We start from the raw sequence: 27114 nt of genomic DNA, 5'->3' as shown, positions 1-27114 counted from the left end.
TGCATACAAATGGTACCAGGGAAAAGGAGGTGGGTTAAGTGATGGGCATGCAAGAGGTAGGGGAAGGCTAAGCAGGGCCTGGTGCAGGAAGTGTGCCCTGCTTCTCCCCCTAGTGGCTGCACTTCACTCCGTGCAAGAGTCCTCAGGAAGCTGCTCAGTTGTCTACCTTGCCCTCCCTCAGAATCAGACATACCGGCCCCTCAGGAATTGTTGGGAATGGTGTTAGTGAAACAACAGGAAAAGCTCTTGAGGGTGACTGAGTGGGGGTTACAAAGTTGGAAGACCAAGTCTAGGCCTGGCGCTATTGTAACCCAGTGGGCTCGTTAAGTTTTGTCAACTTGATACAAGAGAGCAACATCTGGGAACTGGGAAGCTCTGTTGAGACATTATCGCCATCGGACTGGCCTGTGGGCAAACCCGTGAGGGCCTTTTATCGATTAATGATTGATGTTGGAGGACCCAGTCCATTGTAGGCAATGTCACACCTGGGCAAATGGCATTGTGTTGTATAAAAAAGGAAGCTGGGCAACCTATTAGAGCAGGCTCATGAGCAGCATTCCACCATGGTCTCTCTTGAGTTCTTGTCTTGGTTTTCCTCAATGACTGACTCTACCCTGCAGGATCGACTCAAACCTATAAATAAACCCTTTTCTCTCCCTAGCTGCTTTCGGTCATGGTCTTTATCATAGCAATAGAAAGCAAACTCCAACATCCATGGTGGGGTTTCCCATGAGGCCACACCTACGAGGCCAGGCCTCTGGCTTCCTCTCACCCCCTCTAGTCCTACTGACTTTATTCCTGCCGCTCCCTCTGCCTGGGATGTTTCTTCTAGGATTGTCACATCACCAATTTTAATGTCACTCCCTCCAAGAAGTCTCTTTCTTCCCACCTCACCTAGCACAACCTCCCCAACTCTAGTTGCTCTTGTACAATGCTCTGGGCTTTTTATCCCTGTTTATATGATCTATTATAAAAAACAGTATATTAATATGGTATATTATATATTATAAAAGATATTAATATACAATATAAAGTTGCTATTAACATCTTCAATTACCCTTTAACCTTTTTTTTCATTCATGCACCGTCTCTATCCACACATTACAAGTATCACACTAACAATTGAGCTTACCAGGCAGCTGGTTCTCTCAATACTTTTATGCATATTCACTACAAAGCTAAGATCTTGGATGGAGTGAGCTCAATTGCAACCTCAGGAGCCAGAATACTATCTGGCTACCCAGAGAAGCCTAGAGATGGACCCCAGACCACCAGCTTACAGGCATCGTGGTTCAAGCCAAAGAATCCCAAGGCAAGCACCTTTCACCATTTTGTCTTTACTGTCAATCAGCAATGTACGAAGCCAAATCTTGGACATTTCTCTCTTCCCTGTCCCTTCCTTGTGGTCCTGATCAAGGTTGGTTATATGGAAAAGAGACCAGAGCCCATAGGTATGTTAGGACTGGAAGGATGAGTTAACATGGATGATTGGTTAGGGAAGGTTCCCCCAGGAACAGACTTCTCCTCAATGCCTGAGCAGCATAAAGCAAGTGGCTCAGGCATCTGGCACCCCCACAGAGAGCATGCATGCATGCTGGGGCTGGCGGGCTGGCAGCGCCTACCTGGGATGTGAAAGTGCTTGGGAGCCTGGTAAGAGGTTGGAGTGGAGGACCTCACATCTAACTGGCTATGGTATGGAGAGCTCCGGCCACTCTCAGGCCCTGGAGCATGCAGGCAGAGAGAACAGAAGCACAGAGAAAACAGGCATTAAACGAGGTAGCACTGAAGGAAGCAGTGAGGTGATGGCAGCAGCCGTGGGGTGGGCTGGATGTCCCAGCGTGCTCAGCTCCAGAGTGGAAGCAGCTTGTGCATTCATGCACCACGTCGGCAGAAACAATCTGACCTTTCCCCTCATTTAACCCCAAAGTCTGAGTCTGCCAAGAAGATACCTTTACCTGCTTATCCCCCCACCCCACCCTGCATAGGCTCCTCCCTCAGTTTCCCATTTTCTCCATTCAAACACTTGTTACTTCCCTTACCTCAAGGTGACTGTATATACTTTAACTGGCTAAGTGGGGTTGGGGCTTTCAGGTGAAGACCAGACCCCAACCTTGGAGCTATGTGTTTCTTCTCTAACCAGGGTCACTGGGCTGCCTGACACTTCCTCTCCTGGCAGTTCCCTACCTACAATCTTGCTGCTTCTCAGTATACCCATCTTAGAGACTCAGTCTAGGCCCACTAGTCACCAGAGAGGCCACGGGCTTCCAGAAAGCCATGCTGCTATGAAAAGTGTATCTTGTCCTTGAAGCTCAGAGACAGGAAGTAATCACATTGTCCAGACTCTTCAATTCTCACAGGGGTTTCCTTTGCCTTACCTGAACGGTAATAGTGATGAGGTGAACGGGAGAAGGTGGGAGACATGCCTTGCCGACTATAGGTGGGGGAATCGATGTATCCTGGGCTGGAGGCCCGCCTCTGCCGGAGGTCCAGGTTCTCATAGATGTCCTGGGGGAGGAGGTGGAGCTGTGAGCAAGGTCTGTGGTGTAAGTCTTTTAGTGGGGCAGGGGGACGGGGGCATGCTATGGAGTCTGGAATTCTAGGGGCTCAGGTTTAAGTCATCACACAACCTGCGGAGGGTGGGAGAGAGCTCTCAGGCCTTCATGCATTGCTCGAATCCCTTGGCTAGAACCATGGGCAGTGTCTGGAGTCTGATTAGCGATTCCAGAGACATAAAGGGGTCTGATGAGCATGTGGGATTTTTTTCGCTTCCATCTTCATGCCATTACTTGGTTGGGGGAAACATGTTGGGTTAAGGATCAGGCCCCTGTGGTACAGGGGACGGCTGACCAGGGAGCCCTTCTTGGTCATCATAGACAAATACCACTTTTCATATATTTTTAAACCACATTATGTATCAGATTCATTACCTGGGAGTAAGGAGATAATGTTCCCAGCGACTTTAAAAGCGAAGAAGTTGAAGGCAGCCACGGAGGAAGCAAAGGTAGAGAGGAGGGCGAGAGGAAGGGACAGAACATGGTTAAATGCTAAAATGGCGTTAAGGGGAGGGCCTGTGGCTGCTCCGGGGGACCCTCTCCAGAGGACACTTCACTTGGAATTCAAGAACATCAGACTGCTGGAAAGTAGTAGGAAGTCTTGTGATTATGACTCCCTTCCTAATGGGAGAGCTTGGGGCCACGCGAGGCCTCTCGGGAAATGGCTAGTTTTGATCTGAACCTAGGTTCCCTGACTTGGAGCTCAGAACTATTTTCTCAACCCTCCCCTGTCTCTCTATCTCCTTTGTGGTTCACCAAGACAAAGCCTAGGGGAGCAGTATTCAAATTAAGTGCTGGGTAAGGACCAGGTCACTGCTGTAAACTGGGGGGCTGGCATGGTCAGGGGCCTAGCAAGCTGGAGACAGCAGTTGGAGGCTCAGCCCACCGAACTGGGTGGCTGTGTTCAGCTGTGAGCAGAACCATGTTGGAATGTCTACTCAACGTTGACCAGATTCTTAATTTCTAAGACAAGTAAGAAAGGCGGATGCTTCTGTGAAGTCTCCTAACATTTACACGGTGACAGCTAATTTACATTTCTGAATGACACCGTGAATGAACCAAAGCCATCTGGGGGTTGGCTCTGACCCAGGGGTCCTGGTCTCTAGCTTCAGAACTGGAGTCTGCAAATACTTGGTTCACTTTTCCAGGCCCATTTTAGGGGCCAGAACTCAGTCCTGGGCTCTTCAACCAAATGGAACCCAACCCCTGTTGGTTTCCTTGTCACTGCCCAAGGACACAAGCTAGTGAGCAGTGGAGCTGGGACAGGTACCTGGGAGCCTACTCCCAGGCCAGGATCCTGCTGCACAATTGTTATAGCTCAAGCATCTAGAATGGAGTGAGAAAAATCTCTTGGAACATGGCTAGTCAGTATCTATTCTGCGATAGTTCTCCTGCCTTCTGAGCACCCCACACCTAGCAGTCATATAACGGTTTCTAAGTCCATCTGATGCTGCATCTTCATAAATATGTGTTCTGTTCTGGACATGAGGTTTTAAGTAAGGTTCACAATGTACAGAACACGCCTAACCAGGGTTTAGGAATGTCACTGTTCTTTGAGCCTAGGGTGGGATCAGAGACATGGGCTTGAGTATCAGCAAGATTTCACTGCTGTAGGAAAAGCAACATCCCAAGTAATGAGTAGCTCTAGGCTCTCAGCTTGCATGCTGGTTCAGTAGGGTGTGGTGGGGACTGGGAAGAATGAAGAGCCTAGTCCTGTTGACAGGGTGTGCTGCCATTCACCATTAGATGATGGAAATACACATCTAGTGCCTTATTTAAAGCCAGATTTTTTTTTTTGGATGAAAGCTCTTGGTATTTACAAGTTGGCTGTAAATTCCAGGTTAGGAGGGTCTGGAGGCCAATACTGTGGTGGCCAAGCTGTCTATAATGAAGTTGGCTGGGGACCCCAGCAGCACCTTGACTCTTTCAAGAGTCCCAGAGAGGGCAAGATGCGATACCTCTCCGTAGCCACATCTCTCAAGCATCTCGTCGGAGGTGTATCTGGAATGAGGCTCGTAGGAAATGAGGTCAGGGCGTTGCACCTCGTAGATGGACTTAACCTTGGGGAGAGCTGCCAGGTCTTTGTAATTAAGGATCTCATTATCCACTTTAGCCTGGGGAAGAGGAAAAGAGGCAGGAAAGAAGGAGAAAGATAAGAGAGAAGAGGAAGGAGAGAGAACAAAACCAAGGTTCGAGAGGATCAAGCGTTCTCCAGTGTCTACTAAAAGCACCATTGGGCATGAAGGGAGAGCTGTGGATGCTGGAAGAAGAATGGGTCCAGAGATTACCCATTGAGCAACATTTTTTGTGAGGCCTCTGGCTTTACCAGAATGATCCCTCCTAAATACTACAACACCTCTCTGAAGGAAGTATAAATACTATCCTTCAGATGTGGAAACTGAGGCACAAATGCCCATAACTGGGTCACAGGCTGCGGTCTGAACTCTACTCCTGGATGATGCCCGATGCTAAACCCTACACACAAAGATGTTCCTAGTTGCAGCCATCTTGGTAACTCTCTTCTGGGGACCAGTTTATGCTCACCAATAATTTACTCACACTATTGATCCCCAAACTAAGCCCTGTGATTTTGCTGTGACTGGTGCCATTCTCCGTGCCAGGGGCCTGTTTCTCACATGTTCTAGATAGAAATCTGCAATGAGTACAGTCTGTGATCACAGTCACTTGTCTTGACCTGGGGATGGAGCTCAATAGCTTAATGGCTCAACAGCTGTCTGGCATGCACAAAGCCCTGAAGTGAATCCCAGTACCACAAAAAAAAGAAAGGAAAAAAGTAGCTAGCTCTCTGTGGCAGCCACATGGCAGTATTGACCAATATAGAAATCATAGCAATGACTCTTCTTATTTTCTCTTGTCCAGGAGAAGAAAGGACAGGAAATAGTGCCACTGATGGGCATTGTGTGGGGTCAAAGGAAGAAGCTTGATGTGAATCTGAATGACTCTGCCATGGTGTCAAAGCCCACCTGAGCCTGGCAGGTGTGAGGATTATGTGTGAAGCCTTCCTCCTTGGTGGCAGACTCTTTGTGTCCAATACCTCCACATTCTTGGTCTTGGCTCCTTTGCCCTGTGGTCAACCATGCTGCTTATCTCTCTGCTCCCCGGCTCTTCCACCCACCTCCCTTGGCTTCCTTCTGTTATTCAGTCTTTCTGCCTCTGGGATGCCTTTTCTCAACTGGCTCCCGATGGTCAGGTCTCCTCCGTTACTGGGAGCATCATAAGGGTGCACAGTGTCTTTATCCCCTGCTTCTTGTCATAGTTACAACTGATTATCCATGGCCTGTATGTCCAGTGTCAAGAGGGTAGCAGATCTGTCCATCACCGTCTCTCCAGGAAAGAGCACAGTACTCATCACAGACAGGAAGCTCAGCACACACTGAATGAATGAATGCATAACCACAGGACCCCTGAGGTCATCTAGATTAACTCTTGTCACTTCTGCCTGTGGGAATGGTTCTGAAGACGGGAGCTTAGACACGTGTAAGGGGTTTACTTTGTTTCTGGGCTTCTCAGATGTTTAGAAAGGCCTCCTTTAGCTTTGCAACTCCACCCCCTTTTTTGCATATCGACACTTCTCCTGTCTCTCTAGCAAACAACACTACCTATATACCAATATTATTCCACCTCTACCTGCCACTCTGACCGCCTAGCTGCTGTCTTGCCTGGTCTCAGTTAAGGAATAGGAAAGGAGGTGCCTGAGATTTATTTTAAAATTGCAGGTTTTTTTTTTTTTTTTGTCATTACACTGTCTTGAACTTTTAAACCATTGCCGAGGCTCTTGGTTTACTAGGTTGCGTGTCTGAGAACAAGGTCCACGTCCTCCCCACCCCCTTCTGTATCCTCAAGATTTGGTATGCCACCTAGAATAAAACAGGCATGGCCCGAATGGGTTTAAAAACATTTTAGGTGCTAGGTCAGGGGTAGGCAAAGCCCCTCAGCTGCTAAGAAGTGATACATACGCAGATGACTCTGTTAGGCGACCCAATGCTGGACCCAGGCGGTGAGATGGAAGTTTCAGATGTTCGTCTATGCTGTGGGAGAGATGAAGTCGAGGGGTGAGAAGCAGAAGTTCAGGCTTAGAAGGGAGAACACAGTAGAGAACGCAGCTCTTAGAGTGCTTTAGCAGGACTGTTGAAGCACTCTGGCTACCTTTGTCCTCCCTCTTTTGTCTCTGCCGCTTCAACCAATGTCTCTGTGTGAATGGGATCTAGCAGGTCTAAAACTTCAGGATGTTGGGCAGAATATGATTTTTTTTCTAGTTATCTTAGCCATCATTTTAAATAGAGAGTTGATCATAAAACTTCATTTTGGGTTATCTCAGCCAATAATGTATTTATTTTAAATGACTAAAACTGCTTAGTATTCATTCCTTGATAGCTTAGTAAACAATGCAGAAGCAAAAGGAAGCTCACATACTTGCGCAATCATGCTGATTCTTTACAGTGGACCCTTGGCAAACTGACATCAACTTAAGTGAAAGCCTTAAAACATCTGCCTCTGCACGGTGGCCATGATGGACGGCCAGCTCCCAGCCCCAATAGCGTGATATCCTCTGTGCATCTCAGAGTGTAGCAATGCATGGTAATGGGAAAGTCAAGACTGAACCAAAGACCAGTGGGGAAATACATGTGATTTTAGAGATCTCAGATTCCTGATGTGCAAAAGGTGAATGGTGGTGCCCCAGGACTGCTCAGTTTCCATCCATCTCCAGGCATTCTGAATGGGGCTCCAAACAGTGAATGAGAACTAGAGGTGGATCTGGGGACACGCATGAAGGCTGAAACACTTGATGACACCACATCACACAGTGATGAAGTGGAACGCTTTGTTTCAAGCCCCCTGATTAGCTGGAGGAGGACTCTTGATGTGGTGCTAACACATATCAACAGCTGTCCCAACAACACTTAATTTCCCCGTTGAGTTAAAGAGTGTGCCAGCAACACGAGCTAGCATTTTGAAGACATTTTTTCAACAACTATTTCATTATCCTTGAATGTATCGTGTTTATAACCAGCGTTACTCCTCACTACGTGGCAGCCACAAGGCCTATTTTAAAATCAGTTCAGCTAAATGAAAATGAGTTGAGTTGCTTTAAAGGAAGGAAAAGAAGGAATGGGTGCTGACATAAAGAGGTGGCACGCAGATGCAGCAAAAGGTCTCAGGGTTTTAAAGTAGAACTCAGGGTTGGGAAATTCTCCAGATAGGAAACTGAGAAAAATGACAGCTAGGTCTTCTTGTACTTTAACGGGAGCAGGCCTTAGAAAGCACAGAGTGGGGAGTCCCATATGAATGAAAAGAAATCACACATCAATAGGACCAGTTCTGTCATTAACTGGATGAAATGGCAAAGGAGACGGGTTAATTAGCTGATCAGAAATTGTGCACCTGTGGGTTTTTTTTTTTGAGAAGATTCTAGTAATGTAAGAGACTCTTAAGGGGCCAAGTTGACAGCAGGGATGAGAACATAAAAGCATGTTAGAGCTCGTTTTGCTCCCCAACCCCAACACACATCTTAGGAACCTCTGCAGCACGAAGAAGCCAGGAACTCAACCTCTTCCTGCAGTCTGGGAAACCCCGTCTCCTTCAGTACCAGGGACTCAGCTGCACAGGCCTTCCTGGCATTAGTCACAGTGCAGAAATTCTGAGGGACCAGGGTCTCAGCTGGTCTGCTGTGTGCCTGGGGACAACACTCTGCATCTGCCCGGCTGCATCCTTACTGTCAAATGATTCTCTTTCGACTTGATTTTCTCACAGGCAAAGTAGAGATACAATTTCTTGCCCCGTCTGCCTCAGGAGGTTGAAGCAATCCAGCCAGGGAGGAGCTATGAAGACATTCTGCAAACTGTCAGTTACTGAGACGATAGCAACTATAATTACTAACAAGTAACCCTAGGCTAGGGAAAAACCATGGCATAAGCGCGTCAGATTGGCTGCCATCTTGGCCGGCATCGGTATGGTTATAATCTCACCCACCCTAGATACACTTCAAAATCTTCTGTGCGTCAAGTCCTTTACTGTTTTCAAGATTTTTTTCATGTACAAGGTCTTAATCTACCCAAGCTTCCTGAAGCAACTCTTCCCATCAGGGAGCCCACAGAAATGGACACACATTTAACTGGTACTCTCTGCATGAAAGCAGAGCTTTCCCAACCTGTGGCAAAAGGTAGCATGGAAGACCATGCTTCTTACCTTGAGCTTCTTCTCGGCCCTGGCTGCCTGCTTGCAGATCGGGTGCCAAACCTCAGAACCTAAAGGGGCCGGGAAAATAACAGACTCAGATCTCTCAGAGCTGACAGTGACCAGAATCCTCACTTTACCTCGGTTTGACAGCACGTGTACCTTACACACACACATCAGTCAGGAGGAGAACTTTGTGTCCTGGCTTTCTTAGCTTCCTGTTGTCTTGGAGAGCCACTGGCATGCCAATTTGACTATATATACACCTTTTCAGGGTGTCTAAATCCTCCTAGGCCTCTCAGTTCACACGGCATCCTCATGAACTTCCTTACCTGCCAGTTGGGGGTGACTTTTTCCTCCTCGGGGCTCCATAGTTCTCTGAGGTCTCTTCACACTTACAGTCTCAAGTCATATCAGCTCATGAATTTGCCACCCTAAGTATATCAACGGCACCTTCTAGGCAAGGATTGAGCTTTATCCACGGGTCTGTCTCCCATAGCATCCGCATAGGGTTTGCCTTTAGTGGAAGCCCGTGGGTTTGCAGGGTGCAAAGATGAACAGACGACTAGCCGTGAGTGACATAGAGCAGGTGGCCAATGAATATTTGTTGAATGGATGAATGGCAGTGGGGGTGAAAGAAAATGACAAGCCATGGTTAACCTCAGCTTTCTTTTCTCCTCAAAGACTTAAGAGAGAATTAAGACTTATCAGAGCTATTGCATTAAAGGGGAGGAGGTGTCATGGTGTCTATTCTGCTTGGGAGCATTGTCTTGACCCGATAATTCCTCAGAGGCTCGAGACCCTTCCAACTTAGCACACTAATGTTGCTAATACCCACATTTTATAATGGGTGGGGGGTCCAGTTGGCTGGCTCCAAACCAATTTGGAAAGGCCAATTTGGAAAGGCATGAACAACAGGTGGTTGGTCACATGTTGCAAAGCCGCGGATGCTGCACATTCCCCCAAAGAAGGGACAGGTGTCCTGGATTAGAAGGGAAAAAATAGGAACATATTATCCCTCTGGAGCCACTCCTCTGGTAACCAGCCCCAGGAGGAAAGGGGCCAGCAAATGGCTCCATTCCGAAGCACCCAGCTGGCATTTGTTTGTCTGACTTTGTTTCTAGGTTGTGCTTTCCGTGATAGCTGTTGCCTGGAGCCCCTAGGACTAGAATATCAGTGAAGGCATGGGAGTCTGGTGTGAGATCAAATAACCAGACCCTGGGGAGAGGAGAGAGGATCAGCCCCAAATCTGGAGTCCAAAGTTCTTTTCTCTACGCAGCCCTGATACAGCGTTGCTCTCTGGGTCCAGGTTCTTCATCTGTGTAAGCACCAAGGTAATACTTGGTCTTAGAGATTATCTTCATCTCCAGAATTCTTACTCTAGGGCTGGTTTTGTCTTTTGTGGGATATGAACCCCCACTTTTTATCTGCTAGTATTCTTGGATGTGTTTAATTATTCAAGAGAAGTTTGATTCTGTCTAAAGTAAAATGCAATGGTTATCAGAGCCCAGCAGAGGGACTCTGGGTCTGAGGCTTGAAGCCAGTGAGCACAGGGTGTGTCTGCTCTCAAGCACCGGGTTGTGATCTCTCCTTTGGGGAGTTTAAATTACAGAGAGCATTTCCGGTTCCTCTCTGAGTTGCTCCCCAGTCCACCAGGAGTTGTTTACCACTGTGGCTACGGCAGGAAACACATGTTCCAGGTCACTGTAGGAAATGCTTGAGGTGGACGTGGAGGTCTGATGAGGTCATGAAAGTAAGTGAAAGACAAATAGGAAAGGAGAAACAGGCAGAAGTCCAGGCTGGGGCAAACGACAGAAGCGTGTGTGGGTTCAGACTAAATCGTCTCTCTTACTTTGACTCCATGACACTGATGTATCTGATCTGAAATAAAACTGAGCCACAAATGGCTATTAGCTTTACTCTGCATGCAGGAAGGCGTGCTTATATATGAACTGAGAGTGGGGAGGAAGAATCAAAAGACAGGAGGAAGATGTAATTAGAAAATGAAAAAGGTAGGGAGTTGTCAGAATATCATATATATATAAAGGAAAGTAATAGAAAAGGGGGATTGCTGGTAGCTAGCAATAAACTCAGGTAAACATAAAAAAGTAATTTTCCCCCATGAAGACTTGAATGAAATTATGGTCTCCTGAGCATGTATGCTCTTGGCCACCAGATCAAGAGCATGGCCTCAACAGAAAGAAAACAGTGTGCTGGCTAGTTTTGGGTCAACTTGACACAGGCTGGATCCATCTGGAAAGAGAGGACCCCAGGTGAGAAGATGCCCCCACAGGATCAGGCTGTGGGTAAAATCCTGTAGGACATTTTCTTGATTGGTGATTGATGTGCAAGAGCTCAGCCCGTTGTGGATGGTGCCATTCCTGGGCTGGTGGTCCTGGGTTCTACAAGCAGGTTGAGCAAGTCATAAGGAGCATGCCAGTAAGCAGCACCCCTCCATGGTCTCTGCATTAACCCGTCACTCTAGGTTCCTGCCCTGTTTGAGTTCCTACCCTCACTGCTTTAGATGATGAACTGTTTTGGGGAACTGTGCGTGAAATAAACCCTTACTTCCCCAAGTTGCTTTTGATCATGGGGTTGCATCTCAGCAATAGTAACCCTAAGTAAGTCACTAGAGAAGCAGGTGATCTTTTTTTTTTCCCCTCCACAATACAGTGTCTGGCTCATGTGAATGACTGATTGGATTCTCCCTTGGTATTTTTACAGTTATAGTATGAAAGGTACTCAGAGGAGGGTGGTAATCAGAACAGGGAGGGCACTCAAAACCAGTCCCTAAGGTAGCATCTTCACCCTGGGAAGAGAAGGTAGAATAGAAGGCTGAACTATACCTGTGTGCATTTCAGAGCTCTCCGAGGGAAGAGCCTTTCATTAGATCTGCAACAATAACTTAGGGCAAGAATTCCGGGGAAGGAAAAGTAACTCATGAACTGAATGTTCTCGCTCAATTGATAACGAGATCCCGTCTTCCACAAGTTTTCAAATATATACCGAATAGGAAAGAGCCCAGCATCAGTATTGTGGAAGGGATTCATCATATGCCAATCACACTGACAGATTTTACACAACCATCTCAATCCTTAGAGGTCTTGTTTCTATAGTCGTAGGTCTCTCCATATACAGAAGACAAACATTTGACCTGTCCAATAATCCCCATGTGAATGCAAATTCTACGAAGAGAGAGATTCCGATGTATGTGCCTACAGGGATCAAAGAGTCTCAAGAAATACTTATGGAGTGAATGACTAGAGAAAAATGAGCTGGTGAGATGATTCATTCAGCCTGCAAAGGCAATTGCCACCAAGACTGTTGACCTGAGTCTGATCCCAGGGCCTATACGGTAGGAGGAGAGAACCAGCTCCCACAAGTTGTACTCTGACTACACGTGCACTGTGGCAAGTCTCCACATATGCACGCATGCACGCATACACACGCACACACATACAAAGAAACTAACACAACCACAATAAAACTTAAAACAAAGCAAGATACTTGATGTTAGGTCATTCGGATGCTCTAAGCGGGGCTTGGAGATTTGTGCAAATAGAGCAAGCCTCTGATTTTGACAGCTAGAGTTATGGAACTTTCACTCGGATGAAGTTGGTCAAGGTGTGACCGTATGGAACACAAGTCTGGTCACCTGGTGCAGACTCCCAGGCCCCAGGCTGAGCCCCTGATACCAGTTTCTGGGAGGTGCGGCTGAGAATAAGATCCGACAGCTCTCCAGGTGACTTTTGACTCTAAAGATGAGAACCAGTTGGCTAAACACAATACGGTGCTCCAAGCTAAGTTTTAAGAATGCTATGGGACAGAGAAACCAATGGTCCAAGACAGAACTCTAACATCTTACGTGAATGGGACATGTTTTGCTTGGACTCCTGGTCCGACAAGTCACCCTCTCTTACTCTCTGAGACTGTCGCCCACAGTTCCAGGCTTGTGGTCGAAACCTATTGTGAAGGTAATAGGCTCATCCACTGACTACAGATAGAAACCCAAATCCAGCATATTCTTCAGGCCCACTTGAATGCTCAGCAGAACCAGTAGGACTAGTTAGTTAAGCAGACCCCAGACCTGCAACATCTGGGGTTGACAGGATGCTAGGATCCCACCCACCTCTCTGCTGGGCCTTGACATTCAGCTTGCCGACGCCTCTTTTAGAACATCAGAGCTGCTGCTGCTGTGGTTGTCTCACAGAATACCTAGTGAGTCCAGAGTTCTGGGCCAGCACTGTGTAAACACTTTCGAATCTGAATGTTTTTAGACAGTGTGGGTTGCCACGATCTTCCCAGGATCTAACTCACAGCCCTACTCACTTGGCGATGAAGGTGACTGAGTTTCAGGTTTCTGATTCTGCAGGGAATTCTGCCTCAACAGGTTTCTTCAGATGGCTCATCACCACAGCAGGATGAGGTTGCTCGGCATTCTGTCTCCATGGTAGCGGCACTGCCTCCGTGACATGACCCCGAAGTGACCTGAGAGTTGCTCTGTTAAAAACCCTATCCAGGGATGGAGAGATGGCTCTGTGGTGAAGAGCACTTGCGGTCCTAGAATCCACATAGGCAGTTCATAGCTGTCACTCCAGCTTCATGAGATCGGCTGCTCTGGCCTTCCTTAGACATCTGCATCCATTTGCGTGCATGTGTGTACAGCATTGGGAATGGGCAAAAGCTTCTTAAGTATTTATTTTAAAATGATTACTTTGAGAAAGACTCCGGGCCAGCCACATTCAGAGAATCTGGTTGGATCACGTGCTCCTTCAGTCCCAGTCCAACTGGCCTTGGTGAACTCTCATTAGATCAGTCCCCTTGTATCAGTGGGTGATCGCACTCCTCGCGGTCCTGATTTCCTTTTTCATGTTCTTCCTCCTTCTGCTCCTCATTTGGACCTTGGGGGGCTCAGTCCGGTGCTCCAATGTGGGTCTCCGTCTGTATCGCCATCCATCGTCGGATGAAGGTTCGGAGTCTTTCTGAAAAGCCATTGACAATGACACTGGGACTTGTTTCCTCTGCATATACTGGATTTTTGGGATCCAGTCTGTTTGGATACTCACCTTCCTGGACCTGGAGGGAGGGGGGAGGAACTTGAACTTCCCACAGGGCAGGAAACCCTGACTGCTCTTAGGGATGGAGAGGGAGGAGGAGAGAGAGTGGGGGGAGTGGGAGGGTGTTGGGAGGAGGGGTGGAAATGGAAACTTTTATAATGTAATAAACTTTGAGAAAAAAATAAAAAAAATAAAAAGCAGATTGTGTAGGATGGAAAGGGAAAAAAAAACTTGTTAAGTGTCATACAACAAATTTTCTTTTCTTGATTTTTGTCTTTTCAACAGTAATTACTTATATTTTAAAGTGAATCTTATACATTCAAATAATGGTGAGATTTATATTAAAATATTATTTTAAAGCAAAAAAATTGATTACTTTGACGTTACGTGAATTTTTATCTCAAGACAAAAGAAAACCCCTGCCCCATAACCCTAGAGGAAGTACATTGCTTCTGCAGACTACAGGGCACTTCATTCTTTCTCTTTCCATGAGGGTACAGAGTCTCTCTCTCTCTCTCTCTCTCTCTCTCTCTCTCTCTCTCTCTCTCTCTCTGTGTTGTGGGTGTGTGTGTGTAAGCTTGTCCCTTGGCTCTGCTCTGTATAACAGTATCACCGCTGCCATCATCTTGGGTGTCAGGGGTCTTCCCCAGGCATCGGGCACTCAATGCATTATTTAATATGGTATCCTATGAGGCCTGAATCCTGGTTGTGCTGTGTGCAGCTTTGCTGGTTACATTGTCCAGAGCAATTCGGTTCTGCTCTGTGCCTTTGTTTGGCATTTAAAAGGTGGGAATTGATAATATCAATCTTGCGGGTTTTTTGTAAGGATTAATGAGCACACACACGAGAGAGAGAGAGAGAGAGACAGAGACAGAGAGAGACAGAGAGACAGAGACAGAGAGAGAGACAGAGAGACAGAGAGAGAGAGAATGCACTGGAATGATATCTGCTTATAGTAGGCATTACATATAAATATTTTTATCATTGTTAATATTATCTCTTCTCTCCCATGAGAAAATACTGTGCTAGGGGCTAACTAGTTTGGGTAAGCTGAAAGAACTCACAGATAGATTGGAGGAGGAAGAGGTTTATTCCTTGACTCCCAGGAGCAAGGCCTGGGTGAGTCAGAGCACAGCAGCTGAGGGGCTGCAGGCTGTTGTGAAAACAGTTCACTGTGGGGGGAAGCTCTTAATACCAAGAAGCAAACATCTCAATGGTTCCAGGAAGTTCCTAAAACTGATCAGATTTAACAGGTTTCTCCCTCCCCAAGCTTATATAGGCAAAAGGGCTGTTGAAAGACACTCATAGACAAGCCAAGACAAGCCTGGAAGAGGCTCAGGCCAACAGAGCCGGTGGGAAGACCTTTTTCAACAAGCAGAATTGCCTGTAGGCTGTGCAGTTTGCTCTAGATTTCTAGATTTTGTGAGCCATCACACATGCTAGGGTGGCTTTTGGTGATGCAACTGTCTTTGAGTCATTTCTGCTACTGTTAGTAGCCCCTCACCCATACACCTGTAAGTAACCCCAATGAAATTCACTGGTTCACCAACTTAGACTTTTGTGGTATCCTACTTTGGTCTGTCATCAGTTCCCTATCTGGGGTGAATATATGTCTGCTTATGTCTCCCCCAAACAAGCGAGGGGACACAAAGACAAATGACTGGCTATATAGGTGATGTTTCTGAACAAAAGCCTGGTGTGGCTGCCACTGCACCCTCTTGGCATGAGGAAGTAGTCTTGAGGCTTTATCAAGAGACAGAGGGAGAAAAACGTCTGGTAACCACAAACAGAGTTACCATAGAGGGCATCAAACAGGAAGGAACAAAGAACAAAGAAGGACCGAGGGTCCAGTGTCAGGGGATGTGAACAGTCATGAGAATAATCTGAAAGATTAGGATACATACTAAGCAATAGGTATTCACATTTTTCCTTATTATTATTATGAAACTTTATAGATGCTATGAGGAGGCTAGGAGGAGGACACCTTGAGGATTAGGTGGGTCCAAGGGATCCAACATATGGACAGGGCAAAAATTATATTTTTTTATTATTATGAATGCTTTGCTTGCATGCATGTATGTGTACTATGTGTATGCATGGTACATGCGAAGGACAAAAGAGGACACTGGATCTCTTGAAAATGGAATTACAGATGGTTGTGAGCCACCATGTGGGAGCTGGGAATAAATTTCTCTGTAAGGGCAACAAGTGCTGCTAATCACTGAGCCAATCTTTAACCCCTATTATTATTATTTGTGACTCTCTTTCTCTCTCTCTGTGTGTATATATGTGTGTGTGTGCGCATGCGCACATGTGTGTGGGTACAGACAGGATGCTGGGCATCTTTTTTTGTCACTCTCTGTCTTACTCCTTTGTGTCAGGGTTTCTCACCAAATGAGAAGCTTACTTTGTAAGCGAGGCTGGCTGACCAGCAAGCTCCTGGATTCTGTTCCCCAACCATGCCCATCTTTTCATGTAGATGCTGGGGATTCAAATTCAGATGCTTGCATAGGAAGTTCTCTTGCCCACTGAGAAGTTCTCTCACCTTCGCCCCTCCCCAGCATTCATTATTATAACACATTTAGAGAGTGCCTGGTTCTGGGGCCTCATTCTGCATAATTAAGAGTCCCTTGAAAACATCAGTATCTAAAAAAAAAAAAAAGGATTAATGACAATATAAACGTAGCTAGCACTGAGAAAATATGCAAAACCCAATTTAAGCCTTTTGTTTTTGTTTTTGGATTTTTTTTTTTTTAAAGACAAGATCTTGCTATATAGCTCAAGGTAGCCTTGAATTCATGATTTGCCTGTCTCAGCCTCCTAAGTCTTCTTCCTCTCCTCCTTTCTCTTTTTCCTCTTTTTTTTGTGTGTGTGTGGGTTGCGTGTGAGTGTGTGGGCATGCACAGCCATGCGTGCATACGTAGAGACCAGAAGAGGTTATTGGATATCTTCTTCTGTCTTCTCTAGCTTATTCCCTTGAGACAGACAGCATCTCTCGCCATTTCAACTAGGTTGGCAGTGAGCCTGCCTTTATGCTGGCGTTACAGGCAGAAGCACCCATGTCTGGATTTTTACCTGGGTGCTGGGTCCTCATGCTTGTGTAGCGAGAGCTCTTATCCACTAAGTCATCTCTTTGCCTCTTTAATGCGCTCTTCATGCCATGATGGTAATATTGACATAGCCCAGCACTGACGAATGTGTTGCCCCCGGGGCACAGCCACCCCTAGGGGTTTGCCATGAGCTCTGACTGGCAGAGCCAGAAGTACCTGGCTGTGCACTGAGCCCACATCCTGCAGCTGATCTTCATAGCAGACCCGTGTGGTGGTGAAGCCAAGGTCCTAGGAATTTGGATGTCTTAGCTGTTTGTTCACCTTTGTCTTTCCAGCCTGGCAAGGGCCTGGCATTTGCCCAATTGAGGTAATCAGAACCCCTTTGGGACTCCTCTGATGAGCTCAGATGGGAATGACACCTCTCTGCCAGCCGCTGGCTATGGGCTGGCTGCACCCTTCTTCCCATTGCAGGGCTCCGTGGCCAGAGCAGGAGAGCAGGAGGCCAACACAAAAAGATGCAGAGAGAAGACTGGTCTGGGGACATCCAAGAGTTCCTCAATGAGGCTGCTTCTGGATGTTTCTCAGTCCCGACAGCCTATCAATCATGCCCCTTCTGCCTAACGTGGTTGGAGCTCAGCTGCCACCTGAAAAGTCCAGACTAATAAAAGGTCTACTCAGACTCAGACTCGAGTATCTGACACATTCCTGACTTGCCCTGAAGGCAATTTTGTTTCTTAGAAAATAGTGGAAGCAACTGGGAAAATTGCTGCTCTGGACCTAATTTTGACCAACATGAACAAATTGGCTGCGAGGTAGACGTGACATGTAACTGGTGAGAAAATGGTCACATCACTTTGAGTTTGTGGCAACCTGATCTGAACAAGCTGGAAACAGACTTTGGACATACATGCTTCGGATACAACTCTGTAATATTTCCTGTGCGTCAAGATGTTAGGTAACCCTTAAAATCTTCAAGAAAAAAAAGGAGACATTTCATCAAAAATTAAAATGTACTCTAAAATGAGATGTGCTTAGTACAGGCAGACTTGAGGGAATAGCAACTCAGTAAAAGAAAAAAAAGATGTTTGAAAAATCTAAAAATTACACAGCAGGGTTGGGGAAACATAAGTCTTTAAGTTTTTAAGCATAACTCCTTCAACCTAAACTGTCGCTAGAGAGAGCCAGTGGAAAGGAAGAACCCTGAAGTGTGGAATGAGAGCCACCCAATTGGCAACTGTGCCTCAGCAAGTGTGGTTGGAGATCAAGAATGTGGGCTGGTATGCCACCGTCGGAGACAACTGCAGGCCCTTAGTGGGACATCTACTGACCTGGTGCACCTGTCAGAGTGACCTGTCAGGAAAAGGGGGCCTCTGCTAACCGTCAGTTGCGTCTCCAGCTGTGCCGGGACATGCCTCCCACTACCAGGTCCTTGTATCATCTGAACTAAAAAGAGCGTGGTCTGAAATAGCCTCGGCTCTACAGAGAAGGCAGCCCGGGATCTGTGGGGTTTGCATTAACACAACAGAGGCTCTTAGCTTTATTTTTGGATCATGGCATTGCTCAAAAATCAGGGGACAGACATAGACCTTCTTTCTAGAGGAACTTCTACATGTGAAATCTGGCAGGCAGTTCCAGGAGATCCACAGTATTCAGAAGGCTAACTATGGAGAGATGGCTTGGTTGGTTAAGTGCGTGCTGCTCAAACATGAAGGCCTGAGTTCAAGTCCCAGAACCTGTGTGAAAAATCCAGGCATGGTGGTTTACACTTGCAATCCCAGTGCTGGAGAGGCAGAAAAAGGCAGATGACCTGTCACCTTCCCTGAGTTGGCCAGTTCTAGGCCTGTGAGAGACCCCGACTCAAAAGTCAATGCAGGGCTAGTGAGATGGTATAGCAGGTAAAAGTGCTTGCAAATCCAACAGGCTGACTTCATTACCTGGAATCCACATTTTTTTTAAAAAAAGTTGGATGCACTCAGTGCACACATCTGCAACCCCAAGACTCCTCCTAAGCTGAAATGGGAAGTAGAGACAGAGAATCACCTAGAAGTTTATAGCCCGGCTAGCCTGGAGTAGACAATGAAGTTCAGAGGAGAAAGTCCCCACCTCAACAAGGAGAGGACCAGGTCCTGAACTTTGTCCTTTGACCCTCATATATACAGTGTTGCTCAGTTGTATCTGCTGCAATTGATAAAACAAACAACAAACCAAGGCGGAGGAAGGTCACTGGAGGCTGTGTTCTAGTCCACACACACACACACACACACACACACACACACACACACTTTTGTAACAGTTAAAGCAAAATGCTTTGATGAACTGGACATACTAGTTCTTCATAGACAGACTAGTCAAGTGTTGTGAATTCTCTAATCCCGAGTCCTTGGCGGAGGGGTGGGAACCACAAAGTACATGTTTTTCGATCACCTCGTTAGAGTAGGTCAGAGGCCTTTCAGTACATTCCCACTGTCTTCAAACTCTCCCTTTTCACAGATTGGTATTGACATCTCGACATCAACAGACAGAATGGGGCAGGGCACTGAAGCCCCAGTGCCATACTTGAACAGTATAGATGCTGAACCAGTGAGCAGACCCACGATGATCGCCATGTTCCTCACGTTTAACACTGGCGGACTTATGCTTCGCTACAGTACTTCCATTAGCAGTGTAGGGTCTGCCCCAGGATTTCAAAATGAATTCATTGAGTATGCAAATGATAAGAGCCGGCCTTGTATTTTCCAGTGTCAGCTGTCTCAGATCTCTGACAAAGGGGAGGGGAGTGGTACACGGTGCAGCTAGAAGGCTGGATAAAGGCCACACCCTGCTTTCCTGGATGGAGGCATGTTTAGGAGGCAGAGCACGCGCACCACATTTAGAGTCCGACGCAATGCCTACATCTGCAGCGACTCTGGCCTTTGAGATTTCAGTGTAAGTTCTGCCCTGAACCTGAAGCATTTCAGTTTTATTCTGCCACACTACGACCAGTGACCTAATTTCCTAGGGAAGCCCAAATGAAGGGTTTGGATAACAAACAGATTAGAAGTCTGGCCTCTTTATACAAATAGCTGAAAAACAGAATGTGCAACAGAGCTTAAAACAAAGGAAAGGAAACTCGCTGTAGTCTCCAGGGGGCCCAGAAGTCTCCCACAGATGTCAGACATCTCCCAAGTAGAGCCCATTGGAAAGCCATCACACGGTGATTAAAACCCAAAGTAGTGAACCAAAGACACTCCGGGGATCATCTACCGGCACCAGCCTGTCCCTGCTACAGAACCCCGAGACAGAGTCCAGAATGTGGGCCCTAATATTCTGTATTTCCGTCCCACCCCCCTCCACACCCTGCTCTAAGGCTCTCAGCACCGTCACATTCGTTCTGCCCTTCAGTGCTCCTGAGGCGCATGTCTGTCTGTTCCTTCTGTTCCATGTATATGAATTGTCTCCGTTTCACCACCATGGGATGCTCACTTCCATCTGGGGACTTCGCACCTGTTACCCTCACTGCCTCTCCTCTTCATTGCCCCTCCCCATTACTCATGCTCAGGATCCTGGCTTGAAATGTCCTTTCTTCAGGGGAGCCTCCCCTGACCTCTTGGTCTTCTGATACATTCCCATTATCCCCAAACTTCCTCCTCAGAGAGAGTTTTGATATTGTTGCTTCTGTTTGATCAATGCCAGTCTCTCCCATCTGGCGATAGGCTCCATCAGGGCACCAAACACGCCTGCCTTGCTCATCTCTAAGCAGAGTGCTTGGCACGCACTAGAGAGCCTGGAGCAGTGTGACCTCCATTGGAACGGATCAATGAGAGAGTGATACCAGCCACACTTGACAAGGGAGGCAAGAGACTCAGAGGAGAGAGTCACTCTTCAAGATCATGACCCATGGGCTGGAGAGATGGCTCAGTGGTTAAGAGCATTGACTGCTCTTCCAGAGGACTTGAGTTCAATTCCCAGCAACCATATGTGGCTCACAACTACCGGTAATAAGATCTGGTGCCAACTTCTGTCTGCAGGGATACATGCAGGCAGACCATTGCATACATAATAAATAAATAAATCTTTAAAAAAAAAACCCACACCAGTTCCCAGCACCCACATTAGCTCGGAAGGTAACTCCAGTGCCCTCTTAAAAAAAAAAAAGTGGAAGTGCTGATCCTTGAACTCAAGACTGCTCCCTCTCCGCTGGCTCATTCCACGCCTGTACTGCCATTTCTCGAGTCCCGGTGCTGTAACTTGGAGAGTGTATTCTAATCTCAGCTCCCGATGATAACTGAAACTCCTGGTGGCTGCCACCCACACATGACACCCATAACCAGCATCATTATGACTCTAGCACCCATGGCCCAAGCCCCCTCATGGCAGATCCCTCGGCACCCCTCGAGGCAGGTCCTCTCTACCCTGCAATTACTCCCACTCTCCCAGGAGCCAGAAGAGTAGGAATGGGGATAATTATTGAGAAGGTGACAACTCTTCTTCACAACCAAGAATATCTCCCACCTCCTGGAGGCATTTCTGCCTTAAGTTCTGCGGTGCATTTTCTCTCACAAACACAGAGCTGTTGACTTGACTCCATTGTTTAACTCCTTCAGTATCCGTGGGAAGTTGGTAAAGTTTCTAACTCCTGGCTGGGAACTCCCTGAGGGCAGGGCCTTTGTCTCCCTTGCTCCTTCCTGCCTCTCCAGCTGTTGGAGCACTACTGGACACAAGCTAGGCCTCAGAAGATACAGGTGGTATGTGAACAAAGAGAGAGCTGTCTCTCCGGGAATTTACTACACTTGTATCTTACAGGGACAGCTTGAAGTCTATCATACAGGTTAGACAATCAAGGTCCAGAGAGGCAAGAGGTTTGTCTACGGTAAACAAATTAGTAAGCAATAGTGCCAGGACCAGGTCTGAAGCAATCTAGGTCAAAGTACCAAAGGGGGAAGAGAAGGATTTAGGATTGAAGCAGGAAGGCAAAAAGATGCTGATTGCTCCATGGTGCACAGATGGTAAGGTAGGTGTGAGGGCAGGTTCAGCACCGGGAGGTTGAGAAGGTGGAAGGAACACTACACAGCAGATTTTCACCCCAAGTGCAAACTTTACATCCTAGTGGTGGTTGGTGGGCTAAGACTGGTAATACAGGGTCCTGAAGCAGGAATCACTCAGGATCGCGGAGGGTGTTGGTGCTCATGGGGAGCCACGGGGACCAGACCTGGTTATCAGCCCTGGTCTCAGTCCTGTGGAGGAAGGTGGAGAGAGCCTGGAGGGAATCCCAGGCCAGGTTCTTTTTCATCCTGCACACTGATTGACAAAGGTCTCTGCCTTTCTCTAGGCGTATCTCCGCCCTCGTCTATACGATGAGGACTGTGGTTTTCCAGTTTAAAGCAGCATCTTCCCCCATCTAACACCTCAATGATGGCATGTTCAAGGAAGTAGTTAGAGTCCCAGATTGTTTGAAATGGTTTCTTCATTGAGTCCCACATGGGAGTCCCTGCCCAACGCGCCCAGTTTCTGCTGAATAGTTCTGGGCCAGCAGGCCTCAGCTGAGGATGGTTTTGCCCTCTTCCCTATCCCCTAGGATGTTAGGCAGTATCTGAGACACTTTTGATTGTCACAATGGAGAGTACACACTCCTGGCACCTTGTGGGTGTAGACCAGGGATGCTACTAAACACCCTACAGTGTACAAGACAATTCTTACACTGAAGAATTATCTAATGACTCAGCCAACACCCTAGATAGTCTCAGTATCATTCATAATTTAATCTTTTCCTTTCTAAGTCCCCATAGCCTCTTGTATTTTTCTTGTACTTGGTTCCTCCTGGCTTGTCTAAGAATTGTTAGTCTTCTCCCTGCTTCTGAGCCCTAACACTGACCCCACTGTACTCACCCTCTCATGTAACAATATTGGGGGGGGGGCTTTGGGGAAATGACTGTATTGTGAGAGCAGAATTTCCGAGGTTGAGATCAATACCTTTATGAAACCACTTTGTCCCCTTCAGCATGTCAGGATACAGCAAGAAGCTAGTACTGGTATGAAGGTACACCATCACCAGACAGTAAATCCGTGGGCGCCTTGATCCTGAACTTGCCAGCCTCCAGAACTCTGAGCAACACACGTCTGTCATTGATGAGCCACCTTCAATGTTAGTTTGTTTTGCAGCCTGAACAGACCGCGGGATCAACGGTTAGGTTTTGAATCTCAAATGTTTACCACGGGCTCATACTGGGAATGCTGGTTTCTCAGCCGGGTGCCGTGGGAGGCCAAGGCACCTTCAGGAGGTGGGGCCTGACTGGCAGAAGTAGGTCACTGCAAGTGGGCCCTTGAAAGTCAGAGCCTGAAGCCTGGTTCAGGCCTTGCTTGCCCCCTGCTTCCTCCTTCACCATGATATAAATAGCCTACATCACAAAGTCCATGGCCATGAACCCTTCCTTGTCGGGATGGACTGAAGACCTCTTGAGCAAAAAGAAATCTTTTCTCTCTTTAAGTTGTTCTTGCCGGACACACTGCTAACAGTGATATAAAGAGAAACGAGCACACCAGTTCCCAGTCACTCACCAGAAACTCTGCTCTTGGCCCTTCTGTAGGGGACCTTCCTTGGCATGATAGCCTCCCCTGTCATGGTTGACAGTCATTCACGGAATTATTGAGTAACACCTAGTTCCTGCCTTGGGCTGTAGTGTTGTGACAATACAGAGCTTTCACATGTTAGGGGCCCCAGAAGCAATTGCTAACGCGAAGTTGGTTTGGCAGCATAGACGGTGGCTTTGTTCAAGTTCTAGATACAAGGCTTGGTGCCTTGGTGAGAAGGCCTCAGATGAGAAGCTGAAATGATTGTGTCAAACCAGCGGGGTGGGAGGGGCCTGGAAAAGTCTTTCAGAAGAGCAGAGCCAAGAGCACTGTGATGTAGTGGGTTCAGGGGCTGGACCGAGGGCAGAGGGATGAGTGGATGTCTAAAGCAGGAATCCAGGGACAGAAGGGCCAGCCAGGAGGGGAAGCACCGTGGCTTTCACCCTGGGAGCCCTGAGCAGTGGCCTACTAGGAAACTCTGAGATGTAGCGAGTTGAAATGGGATGGAACAGGACAGGTAGAAACTGTGTGAACTCAGTAGCCTGGGCATCCTCCCCCCACCGAGGTTCTCTGACCCCTTGGCCTTGTCCAGCTCAACCTCCCACCCCCACGTGGAGCCAGAAGAATTCGCTCAGAGGATTGCCAGGGAAGCAGGCCAGTGGAGCAGTCGGTGGAGGCACACGGGGATGGAAGGCAGATTACATGTCACCTCATATTAATCATTCCGGCAACTTCCCTCATCCACCCAGAGAGGAGAGAATTAATTGCAATCCTGAAGGCAAGCCAACAGCAGTGATATCGCTGAAGAGGAAGGAGGTTATCTCTTTTCCAGCCATGAACCTATCAGAACGCCTTTGAGGGTCAGATTTGCTTACCTGTGAGATACATCTCCTCCCCTTCGGTGAACATCTGGTGGCAGCGCACACATCTGGCACAGGTGGGGTGGTAGTGTTTCCCTCCTGCCTGTGGAAATCAGGATATGGAGCAAAACATCAGAACTGAGACTACTGTCCAGTAGGGGCTGGTGGGTGAACACTTTTTGGAAACATTGGTGGGTTTGGCGTCTCTCTCCACGACTCTGTGGTGGGATGGGAGGCTGCCCGGGGGCAACCACAACCATATGAGAGTCTTCCCAGATAGCTTGGTGGTTTCTTCATGGGTCTTGATGGAAGCTCAGGGGATTTCCCTAGACATGGGCAGGGCAATCAGAGGACACTATTCCCCATCTCCCCATTGCCCATAAGGAAATGATGAGTTGAGGACTGCCAGCATGTTCCTGAGTATGGGGGCCCTTAACACTAATGATATTGACAATGACTGTAAGTACTACTATATGAACTTGAGGCTTAATAACATTGTCTCGGAACAAGGAAGGAGAAGATAGACAGGTCGATAGCTAGATCCTTTCCAACCCTGTTTTTGAGGTCTGATTTCACCAAGGCAAATGTACCAGTGTCTACCCATGCATCTGTAGCATTATTTAAAACACACTCGTGTAAGAATGAGAACAAGCATGAGGCTTAGAGTCTTTACAACAAGAAAATCTGGCTAGAACGATATTCATTTTGGGCTGCCTTCAATTGGCAAACGACTCTGTTTTTCCTGTTACGTTGTACCAGTTGTCTGTTAAGTGAGTCAACTTAAAGACAGATTAAAGTATTAGGTAAGGCTGAGTGTATAAGGTTTACAAACATGGCAAAAATTATGAACACAGCTTAAGGAGGACAGATTTTTTTTTTAATGTGCTCAGTGCATAAATTATGTTACGTGAGAAGCAGGACCCCCTGGGGCGCTCCTAACGCCTAGGCTAGAACGCTGTACCTGGATCGCTCAGCCTGAGCCTGGCCTATCTAACCTGGCTTTAGTAAACACATTCCTTTTTCTCACTTTCCTTCCCGACCAATATTTCATTTTAAAATGGAAATGAGTGCAAATTTTTTTTTTGGGGGGGATAAATGGTTTTTGAGAATGTTGTGTTTGAAGGTCTCCCTGGAAAGAGGGAGCAGGGTCACCCCCCGACCCCATCCCCATCTCACTTCTGCATTAGATACTAGAATCTTACTCCAGAAGACCTGATGTGCCAGGGCCCTTTGGTGACACGTCTAGAATTTGCACATGGGAGGAGTAGCACAGAGCCTGGGATGGAAGGTAAAGCGCGATTTGAATGAAATTTCCCCCCCCCCCCCCGTAACAGCACAGGTATTTTTAGGGGAGGGATGAGGTAAACGGATGACTGTGGAAGGTCATGAACCCCCTTCTCTAAGCCAGCACTCAGTCTGATGTTAGTTCCAAAGTCACAACCACGTAAAGAAATCTTATCTGCAAACAGTCTTAGGGGTGCGGTTCTTAGGGTGGGCTTTACTGTTTTGGAGAAACTCTTTTATCTCAAAACTTAGCAAGAATGTGAAAAGGGCAGATTCCGACAAAAGAAAAATAATCTTCAATGTCCCCTTTCTCCATTCTTGGTTGTTTCTGTGGCTCCCGCCAGTGAGAAAATTGTCCTTGTTGTCGGGTAAGCTGTGTTCAAACTTCAGAAAGAGCCTGCTATTTTCCCAAGCAAGGAAGTCGTGGGACCGATCCTCCAGTACCATGACAAGGATAATCAGCGTAATTAGTAGCCTCTTCCCACCATGTCTCCTTATCATTTCAATTACAGGGCCTTTTTTGGGCCCTGATTTTTCTCTCCATCTGGGCAACAGTGGCTCCGCAATACTGAACGCACATCTCCTTAAATGTCACACCCGCCACCCTGCTCCAGCTGAAAAGAGACTTCAGGCCTGTCTCAGCAGCCTTGGTCCTGGATGGCTTAGAAAACAATGTGGTAGAGGGGAGGCTGCCCTGGCAGCCTCCACCCAGCATAAGGGGACAAAGGCAGAGAGATGCAATCAGCCATTTTACACACCAACAAACGGAAGCCAAGAAGGCAGGGCGGAAAAGCAGCAAAGAGCTGGCACCCCTAAGGAAGGCCATATTAGAGCGCACCGAGCATGGCAGTCAAGGTCTGAAGTGGAGCAAGAACAGGCTGTGGTTCTTTTTGCTGAGGACATAGGAAGGAAAGGACTGACACTCAGCCGTTCTGTCCCCAGAGAAGGAAGGAGCCACGAGATGGCCTCAGAAGAGAATGGGAATGTTGGGATGAGAAGACAAGAAACAGTTTGAAGTGTCTGCGGTATCCTGGAAATACGCTGGCCTTGTACTGGGCGGTTACTGCCTAGCCAGCATTCTTGCCCATCTTCCAGAAATAGCACTAAGCTTGACTCAGTTGGACCACCCGCTATCAAGCCATATGGTTATATTGTGTGAGCCCCACTGATGAGCTGATTCCAACTCTACGGGCACAGTGAGATCAGGGATGGGTCCGAAGTTATCCAGAGAGCCCCCAGATGTTTGCTGAACCATTAAGAAAGAACATTGTGTTAACCACTCCAGATGTGGCTCTATGTGGCTCTGTGATAGGGTATAAGCCTAAGCAAATACTCCAAGCACAAAGCAGAATCCTTTTCAGAATAAAGGCGATGCAGAAGAATGTGGAGCCAAGATGGTCAAAGACTCAAGGGATCTTAGTCAGCCTCACTCTCCAGCTAAGCCTAGAGCCAGAATGATGCCCACATTCTTATTATGGGAATGGACACATGTCCTTTTCAGCCCCCACTGATTTGAGACTGGCTTCTGCCTTCCAACTAAACAAAGTCCTGCTTAACATACTCATTAGGA

At 47.3% G+C, this 27114-nt stretch overlaps 1 protein-coding gene across 8 annotated transcripts in view; it reads right to left on the bottom strand.

Moving 5' to 3' along the window:
- Positions 1-27114, bottom strand: part of Ablim3 (actin binding LIM protein family member 3) — a 116310-nt gene that overhangs the window by 16474 nt on the left and 72722 nt on the right. For 3 of the 8 annotated variants that reach the window (XM_087896010.1, XM_087896011.1, XM_087896009.1), the window contains 7 exons: positions 24276-24363; positions 8760-8818; positions 6530-6601; positions 4511-4666; positions 2928-2957; positions 2376-2505; positions 1623-1721 (listed from right to left, as the gene is read on the bottom strand). In XM_087896010.1, coding sequence (XP_087752136.1) covers positions 1623-1721; positions 2376-2505; positions 2928-2957; positions 4511-4666; positions 6530-6601; positions 8760-8818; positions 24276-24363 — 634 coding nt within the window. The remainder of the gene's footprint in view (positions 1-1622; positions 1722-2375; positions 2506-2927; positions 2958-4510; positions 4667-6529; positions 6602-8759; positions 8819-24275; positions 24364-27114) is intronic. The other 5 variants (XM_087896012.1, XM_087896013.1, XM_087896015.1 and 2 more) reach the window with 3 other exon arrangements.

The sequence above is a fragment of the Myodes glareolus genome, chromosome 13 (genome assembly GCF_982192425.1).
Source record: "Myodes glareolus chromosome 13, mMyoGla1.1, whole genome shotgun sequence".
Lineage (NCBI taxonomy): Eukaryota > Metazoa > Chordata > Mammalia > Rodentia > Cricetidae > Myodes > Myodes glareolus.
The sequence above is the reverse complement of the archived record's forward strand: the minus strand, read 5'-3'. Positions and strand labels throughout refer to the sequence as shown.